Here is a 25,338-nt window from a genome sequence, read left to right as displayed (position 1 = left end):
TGTGCTTGAGGAGCCTGAAATCTATTCACTTAATTTCTTCAGCTATTCCAAAATTAAATACTGTACTTGTAAACATATATGTCCAATTTGTCTTGGAAGAAAGCTCTCCCATGAGTTATTTATAAAAAGCAAAACACTTTCTACCTACAGATTTAGTCAATTATGCTATTATAAGATATACATATTTTACATAAAGGCGTTAATTTATCCAGAATAATGAATATGAACCAGATAGAAGGCTTAGTCTCTATTCACTAAATTACTCTTACTCTTGTCAAAGAACATTTTATAAAATTCCTATGTGTCTACAGGGATCCTTCAATGCAAGCCCAGGGTCCTTCACAGGAGCACCTTTTACGGTCACTACGGGTGCTCTCTCATCGTGTTTGTGCAGCATCCAGAGACTATTCTGGACAAGTGCTGTGCTTCACCCACACAAAGGGCCTAACAGATAATGGATTCTGGCCTTTGCATCCCTTTCACCCAGTCTGACATCACATTGTAGTGATCTGCATTCATAGCAAATGTGGCACAGCAATATTTACTAGTTTTACCACATAAAGCTCAGCTAAACATGCGCCAAAGAAGGCTCATTGGCTGCTACCTAGCAGAAGATGTTTGGTTGGCCATAAAAGCATCTGGGAATAGACACAAACTTTTCTTGGAAGAAACTGATTTCTCTTAACCCCTTCATGTTCCTCTTCCATAAAACACCTCCTTCATAGTATTTTTTTACTAGAAAGAGATCCTGTATAGAGTTTAGATGACAACCATATAAAACCCACCAGTTACACAGAGTTTGCTCCAGTTTGTTCCCCCTGTACTTGGCACTGGTGAGGCCACACTTAAGGGCTGTCTCTAGTTCTGGGCCCCTCAGTACAGGAAGAACATCGAGGTGCTGGAGCAGGTTCACAGGTCAGTGAAGCTGGTGAAGGGTATAGAAGGGAAGTCCTATGAGAAATGGCTGAGGGAGCTGGGGGTGGTTAGCCTGGACAAAAGGAGGCTTGGGGTGACCTTATCACTCTCTACTACTGCCTGACAGGAGGGTGTAGCCAGGTGGGGGTCAGGCTCTTCTCCAAGACAACCAGTAAAAGGACAAAAGGACACAGTCTTAAGCTACACCAAGGGAAGCTTAGCCTGGACATTAGGAAGAACAACTTCACAGAAATGGTGGTTAGACATTGAAAAGGACTGCCCAGGGAGATGGTGGAGTCACTGTTCCTGAAGCTGTTTAAGCAAACTGGACGTGGCACTCAGTGCCATGGTCAGGTTGGTCTTGATCTCAGAGGTCTTTTCCAACCTAAATGATTCTGTGAAACATTCTTTCTAGAGCGCAGAAGTCACTGTTCTGTACTTCGAAAGAAAAGGAAAGAAAGAGAAACTTCAAAACTTAATTATAAACCCAGTTATGAACTAATGTAATCTGAACAAAAAGCTACACAATCTAAAATAAACTGGAGCATGAAAGAGTTAAAGATACAACAGAACTGACCTCCAGCTAAAGCTTTCCTAGATTATACTTTCTAGTATAACTTAGAGGCTCTAAGCAAAATTTTTGTTTTAAAAGCAGACACCAGCCATCTTAGTTAGTACAGGTTAGATGCAGCCAGGTCAAAAATACTTCACCATTCTCTTGGAAAAAAGCACAGATGTGGTACTTGTGGACATGGTTTAGTGGTGAACAGGGTGGTGGGTGCTAGGCTGGTGGTTGGACTTGATCTTAGAGGTTTTTTCCAACCTTAACAATTCTGTTTCTAAGGAGGTGAAAGTCATCCTCATGCTCAGCAAAGCTGGCAGCTGCAGGGGACAAGATGAAACTGAACAAGGCAGAGACACCAGGAGCACCAAACAAGTCACATGTGGTGACCTCATGTGAGCCTGCAATCATGACTCAAGTACAGTTATTCCAGTTTAGGAAGAGTTGAAGGAAGAGGGAGATGCCTGAGGTGGGCTTGAATTCCAAGGGATTCCAAGACAAATAAAGAGGCCTGGTGGCATGACAATGACAATTCTTTTGTGGCCAAGCATACCAGAGCCTTCCTCCATGCCTCTGTCATTGCACAAACACAGCTGATCCCACAGGATGCGGTATTAGCTGCCTGGACAGCAGGTGAGACCCCAGGCGTGGTGCACATGCTGAAGACATGCCCACGTGACATTTCACAGGCATCCCCTTGAGGCACAGGAACAGGCAATGCTGTGCTTTAGGATTGTTACTCATTATCCTTACCCCAATCTGATCCGAATGATTTCGCTATTCAGGAATACATCCACAACTCCCAGCAGGAACCTCCCTGGCAGAGGAAGGTACCACACACCTATAGCAGCCACCCCACCACGGCTTCTCAGGGCTTTTGTTGACCACCAGCAGGTTACTTAGCTGTTTTCTGCAGGCAAAATATGGTCCCTGGTTGAAGAGGCCAAGCAGAAGTACATCACTTACATTAGAGACGTGAAAAAAAAGTGAATAACTACTTAGTAGCTGTGGGATAAGCCTGCAAGTTGGGTGAAAATTAACAGTCATTTATCCAAGCTGAACATTAAGCAGATGCCTTGAATCTGTGAAATTGGAGTATCACCTCTAACAGCAACAGAACCCAGGCTCATTTCATAACACTGAGAAGACAGTGGCCAAGACCAGCAGAATTCTTACCCCATCTCTCCTTAGTGGCAGCTGGTACAACTCCAATCTCTTTCCAAACGGAGTACAGTTATGGATGATATGGGTACAAGACCACATACTTAGCTATTACTGCAATTTAGAACTGATCTCCAGATCTGCTTTTTAGCCCCTTGTGAGTCTGTCCATAAACCTCTGAAGGCCAAAACCATCTTCAGTATCAAAAAATATTCAATAATACAGCCAGTTTCAAAATTCAAAACCCCAAATGTCCACAGTCTCAATCAAGTCTACCCTACCTACCTAGTTTTTCCCAGTAGTGCCACTACTGTTGTACTTCAGGCCAAAGCCAGCCAAGCTTCATCCACACAAATCAAAGACTGCAACCAGCATGAAAAAAAAGAAAATCAGTTAAACTTCACAGGAAGTATATTAGTAAAATTTTGAAGGACATAAGCTTTCAGGTTTCTGGCAGAGACTGAGAAATGGAAATCATTCCATAAGTAGGTCTCAAAATTTTCATTTTTATATGCTCCAGTGGAGATAATATAGCACTATAAAATGCCTAGGTTAATTTAGAAGTGCTTTAAAAAAAAAAAAAAAAGTAGCAACAGGTCCTCTACAGTCAATTGTTTAAACATGGCTGTGGTTGACTCAAGAAACTCTGAGAACTACACAAGAGAAGAAACATTACCATCATCCACTGAAATTAAACAATAAGTTTTCAGTAAGAACTGCGTCTCAACATATTTCTTACTTAGCATTTTGAGTAACATGGACACAGCAATAAAAAATGAGGTTAGGCAGAGATCCCACTGAAGTGGCAATATCATTAAGAAAAGACTAGGCTTTTTCTTTTCACTTTAAACAAAAAGTACCATGCACCTTCATCTGAAGCATCTGGGTAGGGGAATTTTGTTACCACATGAATGACAAATTAGAAGGGATTTAGATAATAGCTACAAGATACTTAAAAAGTACAGAAGAGATGTCAGCCTCTCAAGTTATACTGCTTAATGCACTGCTGAAAGCTAGTCAACTACCAGATGTGGGTCCAGTTACTCTTTTGCAGAGAAGTAGCTGGGAGCACAGAGATGAAATTCAGTTTTCTTCAATACATTATAAGAAGCCCATTCTTTTAATAAAGGTGAGTGCTTTTACAGATAGTTTCTCTAGCCAAGATAAGCAAACACTTGCACACCAGTGTGGTTTACACCCATGAATAAGGGGCTTATACAAGCAGACTTCATGCAAGAACAAATGTGTATTCAGAGAATGTATTGTAAGTCAGAGCTACTCCATTGCATGGCTTTTGTTTTGACAAGGCCAAAGAGGGTACTGCAAAAAAGAATATTATTTCAGCTTTTACCTAGGTCTGACAGCGAAAGATTTCTAGCTGCAGAGATGTATGAAGATTAATTTAAAACCAAAGAATTTTAGCACAATGGACAAGTGTCTATCACTCAAAAATTGACCCAAGTGATACAACTGACTAAACACTGGTCCTTGCACCATTTCAAACCATAGCAGAGGGTTTTGTATCTTAACCTCTTAAAATAATTTGCTACAATGAACATTAAAACATATATTTTAAATACTTAACTGGGATATGTAACTACAAGAAGAGTCACAAAGCTACTGCAAACATGTCCTTACTACTATCAACTAGGATTTCTCAAACAAAACATATTAACCTGAATATCAAAATTACCTGCACAATTTTTAACACAACAAAACAGTCCAAAAGGAACATGTCATGCTTTTAGTGCTGAAACCTTAAGTAGTAAGGTACAGCCTGCCTGCCAGGCAGCCTTCTCTTTCTAAACCACAAATACTATGATGCCTCCAAGTGTCACCCATTTAACATTCAGCCCCTTTATGTTCTTGTTGTTCTCTGGGTAGAAGCTTCAATTTAAAATGAACACCCAGGAAGTCTTGAGGTCACATTTCTTCAAGTCAAGCAAGATTCCAAAATATCCTAAACACACAGTAATTTACTAGCTCTCATTTTTCTTCTCTTTGTAAGCCACTTTGGGCAAATGCATTTTAAATATTTCAGCAACTGTGACAACAGGAAATCAATCAATCAATTTAGTTACTCTTGGCTACTCGTGCTTCAAAGGTGGGTACACAATGCCAAAGTTATTACTATCAAACTGGCCTGGTGAGATGGGACATTCTCAGCAAGTCACCACCACAAAAGCTTAGCAAGATTAACTTCAATTCCCCTAACCCATAGCGGTGGATAAAAACACTAAGTCTAAAAATGAATCAGCATTCTGGAAATAGCTGACTAGTTTTGTGTACATGCATGTGTGTATGTACACATCTGATCACACGCAGCCCAAATCAAAAGAGCAGCTGTATTTATGAGTCACGTCATCTCTAGTCCATCCACACTGCAGACAATGTGTAACTGTGACATTTCCAACTTGAACTCTGCTACATTGAAGTTCAGCATAAAACCTCCATCATTTAGCCCCTACTATTAATTACCCTGAACACCTGATGAACACGCCAAAAGCCACACAACAAAACTGCACATCAAAGATCAGAGTTAAGGTTCTGCAAGCATTTTTTCCTGACATTCCCTACCCTCCAGATGCAAAACAAGCATTGTATAGCTGATCTAAAGAGCTATTAAAGAGAAGGTACCCTGTGTGGATATATTAACATGTAAAATAGCAAGGCTCTCCAGCATAAGAGTGACTTCAGAAACAGCAAGGTAAAAACATGTTTGAGTTTTGAAAAGTTACAGATGTGTAAAAGCCTCAGACACTCTGACAACATCACTGCAATACTGGATCTAAAGGATTTATACACAAAAAATTTTTAAAACCCCACTCTTCTAACACTATATAGTCAAAACTTTCCATTAATTTCTATAATATGAACCACATATAAGTCTACACATTTTTAGTTACTATCTCTTGAACAGACAGACAAAAAGAGGCAAAGTTCCATGCATTGTTACCTGAGAAAAAACCCCTAAAACTCAAGTTCTATTTTACCTTATCAAAGGACCACTGAACAAAAATTAGGCAAATGAACAGTGCTCAGTTTACTGATATGGATACTTTTCTGTTTTACTCTAATGGAATGGAAGAGTTGGGCTGTGCTACAGCTCTCCTCTTGCTGTACAACAATGTTAAGGCAGTACCAGAACTGGAAACCACTACCTGAACTTCTCAGCACACACCACAGTCCCACCTGGATCAGAGGATCCCTAGGGAAAGGACTGGGGGATAGCTGTCACCATCTCCTCCTGAGGATACACTGATGTCCAGAGCAGGTTACAGGATGGATGAGTAGTGTGTGCAGTCCAGAGGCACAGCCACCAGAAAACCCGTCTGCAACAGCAGAGTGAGGAGCAATGGGGTATTCCCCAGGCTTGAGAGTCTGGGACCGTATCTGAGCTTTTGATCCATGAACCAACACGGGAAGAAGTCTTTTGCTTCCCTGCCTGCTGACAGCTTAGAGGGTCCTTGGCTTTTGAGACTGAACAGGAGCTCCATAGACCTGGAGCAAGCAGGGCCCCATTCACCTGCAATACCCAACCACTGCTCATTAGCATCAATGGTACCTAAGGGCAACAGAATACACAGAGAGAAACTCTGCAGGACCTTGCAATGCAGAAGCCCACAGAAGGCAGTTTTTGTATTGAGAGTACCTCACATTTTCACCCTGGTATTAAGGATATTTTTGAGTAATTAAATGTTCTATCAGTTGTATAATTCTAAGTGCTTAGAAAACTTCTGTTTGCCTAATTTTAAGCGTCACAAGAAGTAGACTACAACACCAAACTTTTAAACATGGTGTTCATTTTTGCCATCAGTTATTGGTAACTGATTGATTCTCCATCTATTTCCTGCTCTGAAATCTTAACACATTTTGCAAGTTACTTTGAAATCAAATCACCTGGAAGAAGCTGAGATACAATACAGAACTCTATACAGCACAGGGCTAATGAGTTACAAAAAGCACGGATAACAATGCCTTGACAAGTATTTAGACCCTAAATTACTTGACAAAACTAATCATAATGCTTGGTGTTTTTCTCCCCTTCCAACTCATGTGTCAAGGCTTGTTCCTTCAAGTAGGAAAAGTACCTTATGAAATAAAACTGCCTTAAGAACTATGAAACAGTAACTTTTAACAATGTAGTTAATTTTTCTTGTTTCCTTTCATGCTAGGTATATTCATTTTAATTTACCCAGTCTGAATCACCTCTGAAGGAGTTTTTAATATTGACTTTTTGTCTACATTAAACACGCTTCTTGACACAGTGTGCTTGGTCAAATCATGCTTCTGAGCAGCACTAATGAAGTTTCTATTTGTATAATTTTTCACTTGTATCTTCCCTGAAACCCTGGTTCTCAGCACAACTGCAATACCATGCAACTAAAAAAATCAGAAGACCCTGTCTTTCTCAAAACAATTAAAACCTCTCTTGCTAAGGTACAATTGCACCAAACATTCAGGACTTCAAGCAAGCCATCAGGAAACACTTTTTAATAGTCCTGCAAGTATCCACTGTTCAATCAAAGCACTGGGCAGAGGTTCATCAATCTCCAGGCCCTGAAGACTCAAGCATTAAAGAAAGACACTGGATTTCAAGATAGGGAAGAATGGTCACCTGAGATGGTAAAGATTTCACCAGGCACAGCCCTCAGCCATTGAGATCTAGACCACCTAGTATCTATCAGCACCAGATTACAGCATAATAACCTTTCTTGTGGCCATCCCCATTTATGTATCAGATGCCAAAATTAAAGATGAAGAAGTTCTGCATTGTAGCAAAGCACCCTCCCGGATGAACTGAAGATGCCTATGGCATAAAGGTGGCATTGATGAACTGATCACAATTAGTTCTGCAGATTGTGGCACATTCTGGTTCACTGCTGCTCAGGCACTGCCTGCAAAACCAGACATATTTCCATCACTTCCAGAGCAATCCAGAACTACCACACAGCCCAGTGGAATCTGATCTAAAGACCCAACTCATCACACCATGTCCTTCAAAGCTGAGCTAAGAAAGAAGCAATTGTCACTATCTGTGACCTGGACACAAAGCACTTCATTCTGAGAAAAATCTTCCCTTTGTCGCTCAAAAAACTCAGCAAGTGAATCAGATGTAAGCAGCACTTTAGACAACAAGCTCTACCCACACTTCACCTTTACACTTTGTGAGTGAGTCTGGGAACAAAACCAATTTCACCTAGTGTAGTTCAATACCTGTGGCCCAACAAAAGTGATTCTGCTAGAACTTTAAGTCAAACTGGCAATTTCTTACTGCCAGCAGCTGAGGGACAGATATTTGATCTTATCACAACCTCTTTGAAGGACTTAACATCACTGTCCCTGAACTGTTTTTCCCCTGCCAGCAAAGAAGAGAGCTAACCAGTCCATGGAATAGCTCAACTCCTTCCTTGAGGATGGTAGTCAAGAACTTTAAGGTTGCTCAATACCTTACAAAGCTATACAGTATGACTGAATAATATAATAATTCTTCATTGATGGGGCTGTGACTGGGATATCCATATTGTCAACCAGGTAAGACAAAGGTTGATGTTAATTCACTTCAGATGTCCACCTTCAGCTGCTCACATGAATGGGGTGGGGGGCAGCTGCATGTTCCCTTGCTGATACAAGCTGCTATTAATGTAGCTGTTGCTCCTGGAGGCCAATCTAGATGGCAGTCCTAAACCCTGAAGCACTGCAGCAGATCTGGGCATGCTATATTAGCTGATAAAATATGCTTAGACACTGCACTTGAATTTTTAAGAAGTCCCTGGCTTTATTATAGCCAGCATGTTGGCAACCTACCATTTAAACAAACATTCAAGGGGACTTATTCTCTGCTTCAGTTTATCAGATGTTAGAGCTAAAGGACTTGCAGCTGAAACCAGAATCTGTTGAACCAGCTTTACACAGTAGCTTCTGTCAAGGAGGTGCAGAGAGAGCACATCTCTCATTTCAGTTTATTCTACTACTCCAACAACCCAGAAAGAAAGGCGGTACCTCTCCAAGAAAAAACAAGGTGCCAAAAGTTGATGTGACCACCTCTAAGAGCTCCCAAAGCACAAATCAAGCAATAGCATTTCCCAATCAACATCACTAACACTTTCTTTATTAAAGTCACCTTAACCACAAGTTTTCCTTGAAGTATTTGTGCTCTAGCTTAACTAGAAGCCTGTGTACTTTGCCTCAAGTTCCTGCTGTTAAACTATACTTCTAGTGGAACACAATTCCCACTGCCACTAAGTTGAAAAAGTTACATCCTGTAACTGCATCTTTCTAATCCCACTTTCCTAACCTTACTAAACTGAAAACACAAAACAAGATGAAGCTAAATATTCCATCAAGTTAATAAATACAGAAAATGAAACACATGCAAGGTGAGCACTAGTTTAGACAAGCACATACAATTAATATATTGCAGGAGTCACCCATCAAATAATGTTAGGGTATTATTTTTATCTCCAAATTTTTCCATAAGTAGAGTCTAACACATGTGAAGACCTAAGACAAAGAGAGCCAAGAGTATCACTTCTCACAGGATTCTTTCTTCTGTGTCTCAGAAGTCAAGATGCATAACCAAAGACCAGACACAAAAATCCTCCATGCAGGGCTCCTCATGGAGGAAAGATGAGACAGAAACAACACACAAGAGATTTCAGCCATGGCACTTGCACAGAATCCCACTGCTGGGGATGGGTGGAAGCATCATGAGACCTCATCTTCCCACGCTCAAAACTACCATCACAGGGCTGGTCAAAAGAATTTAGAAGAAAGGCACAGCAATTCAAGGACATCAAATACCCAAAAACCCAATGATAGTGCTGAGGTAAGGCAACTGGGAGCCTTGCCTAAATCTACACTTGTTCACACACATCCCAAATTACTTCTCAGGCAGCTTCAGCTTCTTTCCAGGAACAACTGCAAATATGCAGTCCAGAGAGCTCCCCAACCAAACAAAACTATTTCGATCAGTCATGGTTTCTTTGACAAAAAATGGATGAGTAATTTAAGTGCAGGAAGAGGTCACCAGACCATTCGGATGTAAAGATGACACTGTTACCAACTAAAGGCTCCAGCGACTTCCTGAATAAGTAATAATGGAGGTGAGTCTAAGAATACACCTATCACACCTATGTGAGTAAGCCGGCCAACTCATTACAAAAGGCAAGTCTTTTGCCAAAGCCTTCCTTTACTTCCAAACAATGAGGCCAAACTGAACATGACTCAAATCTTTTATTCCCCAAGCTACAGGTTATTTTGGTTTTGTGGAACAAAGCTCTTAAACCTTGACCAGACCAAGAGGCACTGAAGGTGCATGTTAGTCAAGCAAAGACATCATCCAATTTTTTTTTTCAGTCTGAGAGAAGCCAAAGGGCATGAAATGGGAGATGCAGGAGCCACAACTAAAACAGTTAACTGCTGGGAGAAGCAAGCTCATGGGGACAATATTTTGCCAGAGATCAAGCAGACATCAAGCATACAGGAGTGTGCCTGTGCCACACATCTTCTGCAGGAACAAAGGTTTTCCAATTGCCTGTTTTAAGAAAGAAGTGCAACTCCCCCTCCTCCAGTTGTTTTGATAATTTAAGTACACTCCCTTCAGTTCTTTTCTGAGACGGCTGTGCCAGATTTCTTATTTGCTGTATTCACAAGAGTGGAAATAGCAACCACAAAAGTTTTTTTGTATTAACAGGAAGGCTGAGAAAGGAATTGAATCTACCTTCACCCATTACGTGTTGCTGCAGCCCTTTGAAGGCTGCCTTCTTAAAGTGTGGAGAGGAAGAACACAGGAGTAGAAAAAAAATTGTGTCAAATAGCCCTGAAGCCCACGGAGTCCTGAGGAAAACACTGCCTTTACCCTGAATTAGCCATCAATGAGTGAAGCTATCAACGGATGGCTTGGAAGCCCCTTACTTTGAAATAAATATCCCAGAATCATAAAACGTTTGGGTTGGAAGGGACCTTGAAGATGATCTAGTTCCAACCCCTCTGCCATGGGCAGGGATAGCCTCCACTATTCCAGGTTGCTCAGAGCCCCATCCAACCTGGCCTTGAGCACTTCCAGGGATGGGGAATCCACAACTTCTGTGGGCAAGCTGTGCCAGTGCCTCAACCCCCTCACAATGAACAATTTCGCCATAATATCTAAGCTAAACATACTCTCTTTGAGTTTGAACCTATTCCCCCTTGTTCTGTCCCTAAACGCTCTTGTAAATAGTCTTGCCCCATCTTTGCTCTAAGGTCCCGTCAGGTACTAAAAGGATGTGGAAATACGGGACTAGATGATCTCCAGAGGTCCCTCCCAACCGTAACAATTCTGTGAAATACACACAGAGCAGAGCCCAGGGGGCAACCCGGGGCGGAAGGGGAGAACTCTCACGCCGGGCCGAGGTTCCCCGGGAGGCTCTCTGGGGCTAGGGGAGCAGATCGGCAGCGCAGCGGCGGCCGTGGCGCGGCTCCCCCTCTGCCCAGGCCGTGCCCGTGCCCCCTCCCGCAGGCCCGGCCCCGGCCCAGCCCCACACCGCGGCCCGCGCCGCGGGGGAAAGGCCCGTACCTTGAAGTACCCGCCCTCGTAGAGCGTGTTGGGGGGCCCGAAGATCGCCACCTCCCAGTTGTAGAGGTCGGACTCGTCGACCAGGGTGATGCGGAAGCCCTCGACCGGCTCCTCCTGCAGCGACTTCAGCTCCAGCATCAGCGCCTTCTGCGAGCTGCTCATCTGCTGCTGGGCCATGGCGCGGCGCGGCCCCCGCCGCGGCCGCCTCCTCGCTCCCGGTGCCGCTCCCGGTGGTCCCGGTGCCGGTGGTGCCGGTGCCGCCCCCGCCCCTCCCCGCGCTGACGGCCCCGCCGCCGCCACTTCCTTTTGTGACGGCGCCGCTCGCGCTGACCTCAGCGCGCCGCGCCGGCCCCGCCCCCGCCGCTCCGTTAGCCGCGCCCCCCGCGCCCCCGGGCCACGCCCCCGCCGCACGCCCGGCCGTGCCCCGGCGCACAGCCAGGCCACGCCCCGCCTCGTCCGAGGCCACGCCCCGCCGCACGCGCTGCCGCGCGCCACGCCCCCCGCCGCGTGCCCTTAAAGGGGCCGCGCTCGCCGGCGCTGTGGCCGCCCGGGAGTCCGGGGTTGAAGTGGGGAGACGCAGGGTTATGGTGTAGCGGAGGGTTACAAAATCACAGCATCGAGTCTTTTGGAAGAGATCTGTGACAGCACCATAATCCAACCTATGACCCAACACCACCACTGAGTGCCATGTCCAGTCTTTCTTTAAACTCCAGAGACAATGGCCCCATCACCTCCCTGGGCAGCTCATTCCAATGCATGATGACCCTTTCTGTAAAGAAATTCTTCCTCATGTCCACCTTATGCCTTCCCTGGCGCAGCTTGAGACCTTAAGCCATTAGTGAGTGTCCACAGGAGGGCCTCAAGGATGATGAACGTTTCAGAGGGTGGCTCCTCCGTGTGAGGAGCAGCCGTGGGCACTTGGCCTGTTCAGCCTGGAGAAGACTGAGGGGAGGCCTCGCTGCAGCTCCTCGGGAGAGGCAGAGGACAGGCAGGAACTGATCTCTGTTACAGGACCTGAGGGGATGGCATCAAGCTGTGTCAGGGGAGGTTTAGTTTGGATATCAGGAAAAAGTTTTTCAGCAGAAGGTAGTTGGGCAGTGGAATAGGCTCCCCAAGGACACAGATAAAGAAGCATTTGGACAATGTTCTCAGGCTCCCCAAGGACACAGTTCAAGAAGCATTTGGACAATGTTCTCAGGCACAGGGTGTGACTCTTGGGGTGCCCTGTGTATGGCCAGGAGTTGGACTCCATGATGCTGTTGGTTCCCTGCCAACTCAGCTTAAACTGTGTTTCTGTGATTCTATATGCCCTCCTCCTGTCACTGGCTGCCTGGGAAAAGAGACTGACCTGCAGCTGCACCATCCTGTCAGGGAGCTGCAGACTGTGATAAAGACCCCCTGGGTTTCCTCTTCTCCATGCTAAACCAGCTCCCTCAGCTGCTCCTCACAGGACATGGATCCCAGACCTTTCACCAGTTCCATTGCCCTTCTCTGAAATTGTTCCAGCACATCAATCTCCTTCCTGGACTGGGGGGCGCAGAACCGGACGCAGCACTTGAGGTGCCTCACCAGTGCCAAGTACAGGGCAAGGATCATTTCCATAATCCTGCTGCTTTTATTACTATTGATCCAAGCCAGTATACCACTGGCCTTCTTGTTCACCTGGGCAAACTGCTGTTGTCTCATGTTTGGCTCCTATCAAGCAGTCCCAGGTCCTTTCCCACTGGGCAGCTTTCCAGCCATTCTACCCCAAACCTGGAGCTGCAGGAGCTGTTGTGACCCAGGGACAGGACCTGGCACTTGGCCTTATTGAACCTCACACAATTGGTCTATCCATCCAGCCTGTCTAGATAGCCACAGGTCATGAGTGGGTACAACAGCGCATGGTTCGCCCACTGACACGCACCCATGGTCACAAAACAGATGTTTTTGTACACAGCATGATTTTTAAGGAGTGAACTCGCATGACTCAGGGCACCATAGAAATCCTGCAGCAGCTCCCAAGCTGCAGTAGGACACAAATAGACAGCTGCCATCCCTCACCCCAACATGTTGTTCTCACATTCTCCACAGATGTGTGATGTAGTCACACCAGAACATACCATTTCCAGCCTTCCTGCCATTCCCTGGCTTGGCTAAGGGTGAAAAATGTTTGCAGAAGTGTAGAGATTTATCAACCAGTAAACATTAGCCAGCACCTGTTCCTTAGTGAGTATTTAATGAATAACATAAATAATATTCATTAAAAAAATAAAGAAAGAAAAATAACAGTAATTGTCCAGGAAGAGGATGACCCATTTCTGCTTGGCATTTCTTTCATCCTTCTGCTCATGGCAGGGCTCAGGCCACCTCACAGGGGCACCTGCTCCTTGGACAAACAGGTTGGATGATGTGTCCCATCATCCCTATGTTATTACATGGCTTTAACCTTCTTTGCCCCCATCACCTCCCAGGCTTTCCCATCCCAATGACACCTCTGTAGACATGGGTGACCACTGAATCAATCTCCTGTACTTTCCAAAGTCATGGACTTTTCCAAAGGCACAGGACTGACAGCCAGGGCCCTGTTTGCTGGTGGGAGATTGTGCAGCTGGGCAGCCTGCACTGCAGGGGGACCTTGAAGTGTCTCCCTGACACTTGGCAGCCTTGGCTCTGGTTCCTTCTGCAGACCTTGGCCCAGGGAGGAGAGCAGGAAGCAGATGGTTTTCCCCAAGCTCCAGTTGCTCCCAGGACAAATTTGCTGTTTTCCAGTGAAAAGCAAGGCATCCTTCCCCTTGTCCCTAAGGCTGCTCTGCTTGTCCTTCTCCTGCCTCTTGAGCTTTCCCCAGAGTAGCCCCCGTTTCCCTCTCCAGAGGTGCCCCAGCACTGTCGGTGGTACGTGGACCAGGGCTTCTGATTGCCTCCAAGCTATAAAATACTCCAGCCCTTGCAAAATCCCATCTCACCCTGGACAGTGTCCCTGTGGGGACTGGCATCAATCTTCTCATGGAGCTGGGATGAGTTCTTGCTCAGGGCCACCGGGGTAATATGGAGCAACATCCCTCGTCCATCAGGAGCTTGACTGATTGCTGAAACAAAGTGTGTGCTCCCCTACAGGGACAGGTCAGCCACTGGAACAGGTCAGTGGCTGTGGCTCACTCTTCACCACCTTGGACTGAGCTCAGATTTACTGAAAGCTGCTTAATTCAGCTCTCACTTCCTCAGCAGGAGGCTGGAGGGCTGGATCATGAAACACTGGTTTTCAGAGAAACTCCTTGCAGGCCGGGCAGCACCACGCTGTGTGTGTTTTCTGGTGGAAGTTCGATCCCATGTTCTTTTTATTTATGTCAGTGGAATAGAATAGAAAAGAATTGACTGTTTCTGTTGGAAGGGACTACAGCAACCATCCAATTCAACTGCCTGACCAATTCAGGGCTGACCAAAAGTTCAAGAATGTTGTTCAGGGCATTATCCAAATGTCCCTTAAACACTGACAGGCTGGGGGCATTAGCCACCTCACTAGGATGCCTATTCTGTCTACCCACTCGGCAAAAAAATGTTTCCTGATGCCAAGTCTAAACCTCTCCTGGCACTCTTTGAACCATTCCCACATGTGCTATCACTGGATACCGGGAAGAGCTAAGTACTTCCCTCTCCGCTTCCCCTCCTCAGGAATCTGTAGACAGCATTACCTCAAACCCCCTTTCTCCAAACTAGACAAGCCCAAAGTCCTCAGCTCCTCCTCAAAAGACATTCATCCAACCTTTTCACCACCGTTGTTGCAACTGTTGTTGCACTCCTCAGGACATATTAATGGATCTTCACGTGCTTCTTAAGTTGTCCTTAGTTGATGGACATAACTCATTCTGTGATTTCTGTGCTCATCCAGCCAGCAAAGACCTGCTCTGTTAACAGGGCATCCCAGCTTGCTGGAAAACATGGATTTGCTCATGCTTGGAGAAAAATGTACAGGAGCCAAGCTCACTTGGTACTGTACAGCCCTCAAAGCATCTTTTTTTGCAGCCAGCCTCCAGCACAAGCTTTGTCTCAACCTGTCTCATTCTGGAAGAGATGGAAGAAGCAAAGTTTGGAGTTATTCAGGATTTATCTCTGCCTGATGCCTGCCTTGAATGTTAATGTAAGATGTAATCATGCAAGGCAAAAAGTAAAGCAAACCCTGGTGTATTCAAGAGAGCAGACTGCAAATTTTCCATCATGTCTGCTTTCAGAAAAGGTATTGGTCTTTTTTCCCTCTGATTTTTTTTCTCTTTCCTGCAAAGCATTCAACACTCAAAGAAAATAGAAACTGTTGAAGCAACAGAGTGTTTTGAAGCCTGTGCTGCCTGGCAGCCCCCTCCAAGGCTCCTGCCTGCATTTCTGCCTGTGCTTTCAGGGAGGCTCAGCTGCTCTGCCTGGTGTCCCGTTCCCCTGAACCCTGGCTGCCCTGAGGCTAGCATAACTTTTTTGATTTTTCATATGGTATTTCTCCCCTCCAATCACCTCTGATATATCATAATGAAAGGATGAAGCCTTCATCTTCTCCTCCTCCTTCAGCTGCTCTCCCATGGGGGGGTCACAGCTCACTTGCAAGCAGCGCTTTACATGGGGTATGCTCTGCCACAGTGTTGTTCCTTCTTATATTTTCTTTTATTTTTGCCTGAATGAATCAGTTTGTTCCTTGGGCTCACAGAACAAGAAATAGGGTCTGATGTAGGAACATGGGTCTCCAGGAAAGACAAGTCTCACTGGGAGAGGAGGAGGCTACACATACCATTATCCAGTCCCCAGCAGCAGAACTTGCCACTGTAAACTGGACCTCAAGGTGCCACCAGTGCAATTAGTTAAATCTGACTTGAAAACTTCTAGGTCCTTTGCTTTGTTTTTATCAGCTGTTTTTAATATCTCTCTTCCTCATTTATTTCTTTCTTCCTGTGAGCTGTGTTCACAAAGGATGACAAACTGAGAGTTAACTCCTCTGCTTAGCAACAGCAGAAGCTTTGAAAATGCAAACCTGTCTTGGTGTCACATTAGAGGGTTACTGCTCCATGAGCTGTCAGAGAGGACAAGAGGTGGGAAGATGTGGGAGTGCCTGTGTGACTCCATTCTCAGGACAGATTCCTCTCATGTGATACTTTTCACTGCTTTATCTAATTTCTTTCCTGAGTGGCTAAAAGGATGAGATATCTGTTCCTTCTGCAGGAGAACTGGATTCCCCTGGGATAAAATCCAATACCATCAACCCCTTTTCCTCTCCTCCTGCCTCTTCCCTACTCCTGTGCTTTGGTGAAACATCAGCAGGGATCCTGGGGACTCTGGGTGGACTTTAACACCTTCTTACCCTCATCAAGTGAAATGGTGAAGTGATAAAGAAGATTAGGCAGGCAGTAGGAGTTCTACTTAGCCTACAGCTACCCCACCAGGAGCCCTTTGTAGCTCAAGGAGCAAGCACAGCTATTCCTTGGGCAGTATTGAAACAGAGCTGGACACCTGCAGGTCCACTTCATCACTGTCCTGCCCCAAAGTTGGTCCTAAACAGCTAAAGATACATTTGTCCAACCAGTTCTTTTGTATTTATCCTTCAGACTGCCCAAAGTGGAAATTCACGTGCTCCTAGGTCAATGGGGTTCAGCTCTGGACTCAGCTCCTCTTCCTCTTCTAGACCTCATAGGTCTCCTCACCACCCAAATTTTACCCAGCTTTTTCTTACCAAGACCACTGTAGGGGTATGGAAGACAGAAAAGGGCCAAGATTATTTCTTCTGTCTCCTTCCTGGAGTGCCATTGCCCTGGCGGGGTGCAAATCTCCAGCAGAGGCCACAGAGTTGTTGGCAGTCCATCATTCCCACAGTGGCAGCAAACATTGCCTACGGAATAAGGGGAAATAGCAGCTGGGGTTTGCAGTCTGGTTTTGCTGCCCTGGAGGGGCAGTAACAGAGGAACCTGGGATTGCTTCTTTTATTTACACTAGATACCTCAGTCCCAGACCAGACAACAGACAATCACCATCATGATGGATCTCAGCCCTGACACAAAAACCCTGATGCCAAAGAAAGATTTTCCCATAAAACTCACTAAGTATTTAATGAGGAAAATCAAGATGTGATTATCTGGTCTGCTGCCCAAGTGAGCAATGCATTATTAGTGCATGGGGTTTGGGCCCCACCTCAAAAAAAAAAAAAACAACCCAAACAAAAAACTCCAAAAGAACAGTCACACAAGTGCCCTCACCTTCACATTGACACCTACATAAGTTCCTCTATATGGGGATCAGAGCATCAGAGTACTCAAGGGAAGTAATTGTCAATCTTTGAGAATAAAAGTCTGTCCACAATTCTCCTTCTGGATCCCTTTCACCTAAAAATGGGGCAAGCTCATCCTCAGGCAGACCTCATTACAGGGATGAAAAGATGCTTTTGAGCATCAGTCAGCAGCATCTGGGTTAACAGGAGCCCCCTACATCAAAGTAGCCACCAGCAGGGTAATGCAAAGTTTGGAAGATTCAGAGCAAAGGAGAAGAAAAAGTAAGAGAAAACTAGATCTTTAGTGGAGCTTATTCTTTTTCCTTATTTTGATTTGGCCTTTTTTCTGTTTTACTTTGAGTAAAGTTGGCTTTGGCTTTTTTTTTTTTTTTTTTTTTTGCCTTTCAACTCCAGTTTGCTCTTTTAAAATGGATGAAGTCCATCACAAGGGCTTGATAAAAGAGTGCTGTCAGAGTGCCTGCTGCTCCCATTCAGCTGATGAATAAATTATAAGTGCATTACAATGCTACTTCAGCTGTGATTCCAGGGCCTAAGGAGTGTGATGACTGTGACCTTAGTGGTTTGAATTTCCAAGAGTTTGTGTACCTGGCTGTTCAGGTCACCTTACACCTTCCATTCTGGGCTCAGTGTGCAGAATATCTGAGCCTTTTCAAGCTGCCAGCTGCAGGGACAGTCCTCCAGCTGCTCACAGGGGTGGTGGTACCTGCTGTGGTGTTCAGAGATTCATGATCTCACAGAATCATAGAAATGCTGAGTTGGAAGGGAGGGACCCATCAGGACTCTGCTGAAACCTGAAGTGACTGTTACCCGCCTCCAAAGCAGCAAGCTGTGGAACACAATTCTTTATTGATGGGGCTGTGACTGGGGTATCCATATTGCTCAGTCCCAGGAATAGTTTCTGTGTTGGGAGCTGGAATTTTAGGTTCTTCTTGCTGGACAAGACATTGCTGTGTCCAGCATTCTGGTGTGGCTGAGATGGCATGGATGCCAGCACCGCTGGGATAAGGCAGCATGGGGTGTGCTCTGAGAGAGACATCAGCCTAAGCCAACATCCCCAGTGTTTCACCTTCACTTCACCCACAGGATCAGCTCTGTGGGGTGGGTGACCATCAAGGATGGACTAACAGCCGTCCCCATTTCTGGGGACAAGCCGTCTCTGTTAGGCAGGCATTGGCAGCAGAGTGAAGGAGCTGGAGTACACAGAGCAGCTGCCTGATGGATTCACCAGACCCTGCTTTTGCCCTCAAAGTAAAGGGTATTTTACCCTGGTGTTTCTGCAGAAGACATGGTGGGGACGGATAGCATTTTGCAGAAGGTAAGTGAGGGCGAAGAGGAAGCCCTCTGGTCTCACACCATTCCTGGCTTAGGGGCACCAACACCATGTACCATGCTGATGGTACATGGCATGATATCAGCTCTTGTCAGCTGAGCTTCCAATGCTCTCACTCATTGCCATACCTTGGGTGGTCTCTGTGGGCTCATCTCCAGGATCAATGCACTCATCTTCTGCCAGTAACTAAAATGCAGGCCCAGCAAGGTGTAGATGAAGATGCCCAGCTCAGATCCTGCCTGAGGCCTTGAAAACTGACCACAAGCAGAATCTCCATTAGGAAACAGGGAGGGCCAAGTGAATTGAATTGGAGCTTGCTTTGCTGAGGGTGAATTTGGCCTTTTGGTGACTTTTTCCACATTAAAGATGAACAGATCCAGAGGAAGAAAACCAAACTGCAGCATAAGCATCAAGCCCAAGGCATGGCAGCGGGGTTGGGTGACTGAATAGCAGAGGGAATCTCTTGGGTGAAAAGGTCCAGAGAGGGTTAGGGACAGGGGATCCTCCTGGATCATCTCCATCTCCAACTTCCTAACAAAGAGGAGGTTTGAAAACCTGGAAAACTGCTCTAGGGCTTGTGTGCCACATGTAATGTCTCACTCTGCTGTGTGCACCAGTAGGTTGTGAGCTCTGGAAACTGCTTTGTGGTGAGTGTGAAGCAGAATTGGGCAGGGGAACACCCTTGCACCAATCCTGAAAACTCCTCTGGGGGCTCATATGTAGAAAGGAAGAGGCTGAACTTTCCTGCAGGAGCCTGAATCATTGGGAGGGTAATTGATGCAAATTTGCCAGACAGGTGAGCAAGTCTGGAGAAGCCTTCCTGCCTGTCCTGAGCATGCTGAGAGATGCTGTCATCTCCCCCCTGGGGCTTGCTGTCCATGGAAATTTGGAAAGAACTTCTATGGGGTCTTAAAAAAAACAAATAGAAAACCACTGAGTTCACAAGGCTGAAACCCTCCAGCATTGTCCATGTTGGAAAGCAGTGCTCACACACCCTCTTGGAGAAGGGAGGGATGGGAGCCTGCAGGGACTGTTCAGGGGGTTGATTGGTTGATTGTCTTCCTCTTGGCTCCACCAACTGCTCTGCATTCCTGTCCCCTCCAACCACCCCTTGCTGGTTACCCCATTTCCATCAGCACCCCGCTGCAGACCTTGGGGCAACCACATGTATATTCCTGCCTTGTTTTTGTGACTGAGGCTGGAGGGCTCAGACCTCCAAAAGGGTCCCTGGGGCACATGGACAGGGTAGAGCATGGCTGTGCCCTGCAGGTGCTGTCCCTCAATGCTTTGTTGTGCCAACATCTCAATCCCCTTCTACAGCTGCCTGTAGGGCCAGGTATATCTCCTCCGGACTTGTTTACTTGCTGTGAGATTTCCAGTAATTACCCTCATGCTTCTCCATCCTGCAGGGAAACCATTGGCTGCACCAACCTGAAGCTCTCAATCTACAGTAGCTTTGGCACATCCCATTTCCTTGTCCCATCTAGCGCATCTCAGATCTTCTGCCTGGCCTCTGGGATGGGTTCTTTCCCTCTTCTAACCTGCAGCTGCCAATTCAAGGGCAGAAAGTGTGCAAAAAGAGCCAACAGCCATGTTTGTGTCTGGATGTACATCAGGGACAATTCATTCTGCAGAATTCCCATTTTAAAGATGGAGAAAGCTCTGATGCTGTCCCAAACAATAAGCTGTGGTTTTTATCTCAAATGGGTTTGTTTTTCCTATGTTTTTTCCATTTCAAGGATCTAGAAGAGTAGGAGGGAGGAAGCTTAAGATCTAAGCCTTTGCATCAGGACCCTCATTTGCACAGTGTTTTAAATTAATATGCTTTTCTTCTTGTCTTTGACACATTCAGGGGTGCTGCAGGGGAGGCTTTCAGCTGGGTGAGCTGGCTGTAGTCTGGGTCTGCATCTCCTTATCTCCAAGATAATCAAAAGCCCTTACTTTGCTTTTTCTCTGGGGAAGTTAAAAAAACTGTGAACATACTTGCCCGTGGTCAGGAAGAACCAAAAAAAGGGCAAGTTTTAGCTATTTCTCTCTTCATTCTGCCCCTTAGGTATGAGAGTCGGGTAAAGCAGAAAAAGCCTATGGGGTGGAGGCCTCTCCCTCCTCAGGAAAAATGTGCAGAGCAGGGGTTGCAAGATGGGAACAGAGGAATCAGTAAGGACTTTCAGAGGAGTAAATTCTCTCTGCAAATAAGCAGCCAACATTCCACGAAGGCCACAAAAGTTAGATAAAAGCCTTTCTCCACTTCAAGCATGTTTTTCTCTCAGCATCCATTTTTAATATATTTATCTCTGTTTATTTTTTTTTCTTTAAGTGCAGCATTGGTGAGCAGTGCCAGGACACTCAGATCCTTCCCTAAGCATCAGAACACGTGCTCAGCTTTAGAAATGCAGAGTTTTTCCCTAGAGTGAGACATACTTTCATTTACTTGAATGCTTACAAGTGAAAAAAATTAGAAGGGAGGGTTTGCACACAGTATGCTTATTTGTCCTATAACAGTATAAAGCTGCTTCTTCCAGAGCAATTTTCAATGTCATAAGGCATTTTGCTGTGGGGTTTCTTCATACATGTGAAAATATTGTCCCATTGACCTTACTACCCTAATCTCATTTTTGTTTACAGTCATCTATATACTGACTTTCACATATAGATTAGATATATACACATGTATGCTTCTTTCACATCTACTTGCTGTTTAGAAACCTGCAAAAGCAATCGAAAGTTCTGATAACAGAGTACAATCAAATTACCCTCCTGTTACTCCTCATATTCTGATGATTAATAAATAATAAAAGCCATTTGAGTAATATTTTATCTGGGGCTCTTGGAAAATAGCTCATTAATCTCCTGGTTGTTCCTATCCATGGAAGTATTTCCAAAATGTTGGTAAAGCAGGGGAAAACAAAAGGATTCTCACTTATTGAATCATGGGATCAGAATGGCTTGGATTGGGAGGGACCTGTAAAGAGCATCTGGTTCCACATCCCAGCAATGAGCAGGGACATCTTCAACTAGAGCAGGTTGCTCAGGGCCTTTTCCAACCTGGTCTTGATGTTTCCAGGGATGGGGCATCCACCACCTCTCGGACAGGCTGTAGTGGTTTAGCCCCAGTCAGCAGCCAGGCCCCAGGCAGCCACTGTCCCTGGTGGGATTGGGCAGAGAATTGGAGCAGTAAAAGTGAGAAAACGTGTGGCTTGAGATAAAGAGAGTTTATTAGGAAAAGCAAAAGCCACGCATGCAAGCAAAGCAAAACAAGGAATTAATCCACTGCCTTCCCATGGGCAGGCAGGTGTTCAGACATCTTCAGGAGAGCAGGGATTCATCACACATAATGGTTACTTGGGAGGACAAACACCATCACTCCAAACCTCTCCCTACCTCCTTCTCAACACTTTACATACTGAGCATGATTTCATATGGTCTGGAATCAGTTTGATGAGTTTGGTCACCTGTCTTGGCTGTGTCTACTCCCAGCCTCCTCTGCACCCCCAGTCTTCTCACCAGTGTGGTGATATGAGAAGCAGAAAAGGCTTTGGCTCTTTGTTACCACTCAGCAATAACAAAAACATGTCTATGTTATTAACACTGTGTTCAGCACAAACTCAAAACACAGCCACATAACTGTGAAGAAAGCCAACTGTGTAGAAAATTAACTCTACCCCAGCCACTGTACTCTAAACCAGCACACAGGTCTGTACTTTTGTAATAGCACAGACCTGAGAGCTGGATGCAGTGCTCCAGGTGGGTCTCAGCAGAGCAGAGCAGAGCAGAGCAGAGCAGAGCACAGCAGAGCACAGCAGAGGGGCAGAATCCCCTCCCTGCCCTGCTGCCCACGGGGCTCTGGGTGCAGCCCAGGACACGTTTGGCTCTCTGGGCTGGGAGTGCCATGGCTGGGCCATGTGCAGCCTCTCACCCACAGCACCCCAAGCCCTTCTGGGCACAGCTGCTCTGGGGCTGCTCCTGCCCAGCCTGTGCTGGTACCAGGGGCTGTCCCAGCCCAGGGGCAGCACCAGCACTTGGCCTTGAACTTTATGATGTTCCCATGGACCCACTCCTTGAGCTTGTCCAAGTCCCTCTGCATGGCATCCTGTCCCTGCCTGTGTTTTGTGCTCATCAGTTTGGCAATGGGCCCATTTGAGTCATATTTTATTGACATTGGAGGTGGTTGCTGAACAAGACCTGAGACTTTGAGGGTCTCTGTCAGCACTGAGACCAGTTGCACCTGAGATAGTTTGCACACAAAGAGAGGGATGACAATGCTTTGGAGAGCCCTTGGTGTACAGGGTACAGTGTATAGCCATCCGATGGAAAATACTAATTACCTCCATTACCAATGGGCGTAATGAAAGGCTTAAAGACTGGAAGCTGTTTTGGGGGCAGTGAACTTGCCTGTTTTATAGACACAGCTGTAAAAACAGCCCAGAAGATTGAAAAGTGTTCCTATCTGTTGGGATGACATTGAATTCTGCTCCTGCTAGTCCATTCCTCATGCAGCTCACAGGGCATCTTGACCGTCAAGCCCATGAAAATGTTGCACAACCTTTCAGACCCTGATCTTGCAGCTGAGTATGGGTCAGTTGGGATGAGCTGTGCCTGCTTGAGGTATGTATTGCTTTGAATATTTTCCCTCTTTATCTCATTTTCCTATGTCATAGGAACGAAAAAGGAGATTTGGAAATTCTCACTGCCAGGTCATGGTTTCCCTCTGCTTTCACTTTATCTCATGTCCTTCAGGGTTGGTTTCTTGGCTTGAGAGCCAGCAGCTGCTGCTCTATCAAGGCACTGCACTAAGTGATTCCCCAGACACTGTCTTATCTCCAAGGGCCTGCTGGCACAGGTCCTGATAGGCACTATCTTCTGTCCCCACCTGCTGGGGGCCACGAGTCCCCTGCAAACCTCCAGGAAGTGCTTTGCCCAGCACAGCAGTGAGGTCTTGGGGCAGATTCGCACAGGTGGATGGCAAACTTGTCATGGCCAGCACGAAGGTTCAGTGCTGGATGCTTGTCTATTCTGGAATCAAGAAATAGCCCACAAGGACCCATCTACCCCACCACTTCTGTTCATGCAAGTGCACCCCTCGTGTAAGGACAAGTGATACTTCCCCAGAAAATCTCCTCAATGTCCAACCTTTTTTTTGTGACTCAGACTCCCTGAGCCAGAAGTGTACTTATACATAATAGCCTTCAAATTTTTCTCCCATTAATTTGCTTGGTTATTTTTGAAGGCAGATAAATTTTAAGTATTTGCAACATCCTGTACCTAACAGCTGCCCAATCTAATGATCTGTTTGGGTGCAGAATCATTTCCTTGGGGCTTGTTTTGATCCTGCCACCTCATAGCTTTTTTGATGCCCTCATCCTCACAGTGGAGAAAATGACAAATGGTCCTTTTCTGTCCAACCACACTCTTGTAACCTTGCAGGCTGTACTATAACCTTTCCTTTAGTATCTTTTTGTTCCAGAAGATTCCCAGCCTACACAGCTTGTTGGAGATTTTTTCAGAGATGGCCTAGAAGGCAGCTGTGAGGAGCAGGTTCTCACAGCCTGCTTCTGTAAACAGCAGAGGTTCTCAGGTTATTTTTAATTACAGGTAAAAGTGACAAACATGAAGGCCTTGAGAGCCTTGCACATCAGAGTTCTCAGGCAGCTTTCTCATAACAAGTGGATGTTCTATCTTTGGCTGTTTTGGGAAAGCAAGAATAATTTTGAGAACCCAAATCTTGGTATTGGAAACATAAGGAGGAGTTGATGCTGATCAAGAAAGATGGGTCTCTCCCTCCGACTTCAATAACAGCTGTTCCTCCCATGGACACAGAGACCTTGTAGTGCTATGATAATTTGAAAATGGTTTTCTTTTTGCCTCCATTTCTTTCATAAAAATCTCAGTGAGTCTTAGGTACAACTCTACAGATTGTTTAAAAACAAACCAAAGGAAAATTCCCCAAAATGAGATGCCCACCATCTGCCAGGTGACTTCAAATTGTCCCATGCCCAAACTTTCTTCCCTGGAAGTTGCTGCTGTCCTCACACAGACTGCAAGATCTGTTTCCTATGGGATCGGTCTCTTTGTGTTTCCTCACACACCAGGCAGAGGGGAGGCAAGGACAGCAGAGTCATTCATCGCCAGCATAAAACTTGGTACAGTAACCAGCCTGTTTCAGGACAGAGGCCCACCTCCCTGGGGGCAATGAAGCATTTTGCCCATGGCTTGGTAATGCACAGCAGGGCAGGACGAGGTATCATTCAGCTGGGAGGCATGCCTGACATCCCTGGGCTTTGGGACTTTTGGATCCACTGGAATGTTAGACAGCACAAAGCCTTCAGCTCTCTGTGCAGCTGTCAGCACCTCCAAGAGGCACCGGGTCTCACCCTGTGTTCCTCTGACTCATCTGGGGGTGTGTCTCTCTCTGCTTTCTAAGCCAGGACAGGTAACTCTTACTCTTTGAGATCAAACAAGGCTAAAGGACAGCAAAGATTTGCCAAGATTCCCCAAAGCTGATGGCCAGTTTTTATTTTGGTGGAAGAACCCATATGTAGAGCTCAAAGGTGTCTTCCCTGTTGGGGAAGAAGATG

At 45.8% G+C, this 25,338-nt stretch overlaps 1 protein-coding gene across 1 annotated transcript in view; it reads right to left on the bottom strand.

The window, feature by feature from the left end:
- Positions 1-11,517, bottom strand: part of UBE2R2 (ubiquitin conjugating enzyme E2 R2) — a 51,569-nt gene extending 40,052 nt beyond the window's left edge. Inside the window, exon 1 of the mRNA XM_064735708.1 lies at positions 11,196-11,517. Coding sequence (XP_064591778.1) covers positions 11,196-11,372 — 177 coding nt within the window. The 5' untranslated portion in view covers positions 11,373-11,517. The remainder of the gene's footprint in view (positions 1-11,195) is intronic.
- Positions 11,518-25,338: the final 13,821 nt, after the last annotated feature.

The sequence above is a fragment of the Zonotrichia leucophrys genome, chromosome Z (genome assembly GCF_028769735.1).
Source record: "Zonotrichia leucophrys gambelii isolate GWCS_2022_RI chromosome Z, RI_Zleu_2.0, whole genome shotgun sequence".
In the NCBI taxonomy this organism is placed as follows: Eukaryota; Metazoa; Chordata; class Aves; order Passeriformes; family Passerellidae; genus Zonotrichia; species Zonotrichia leucophrys.
This window is presented reverse-complemented; position numbering and strand designations above follow the sequence as displayed.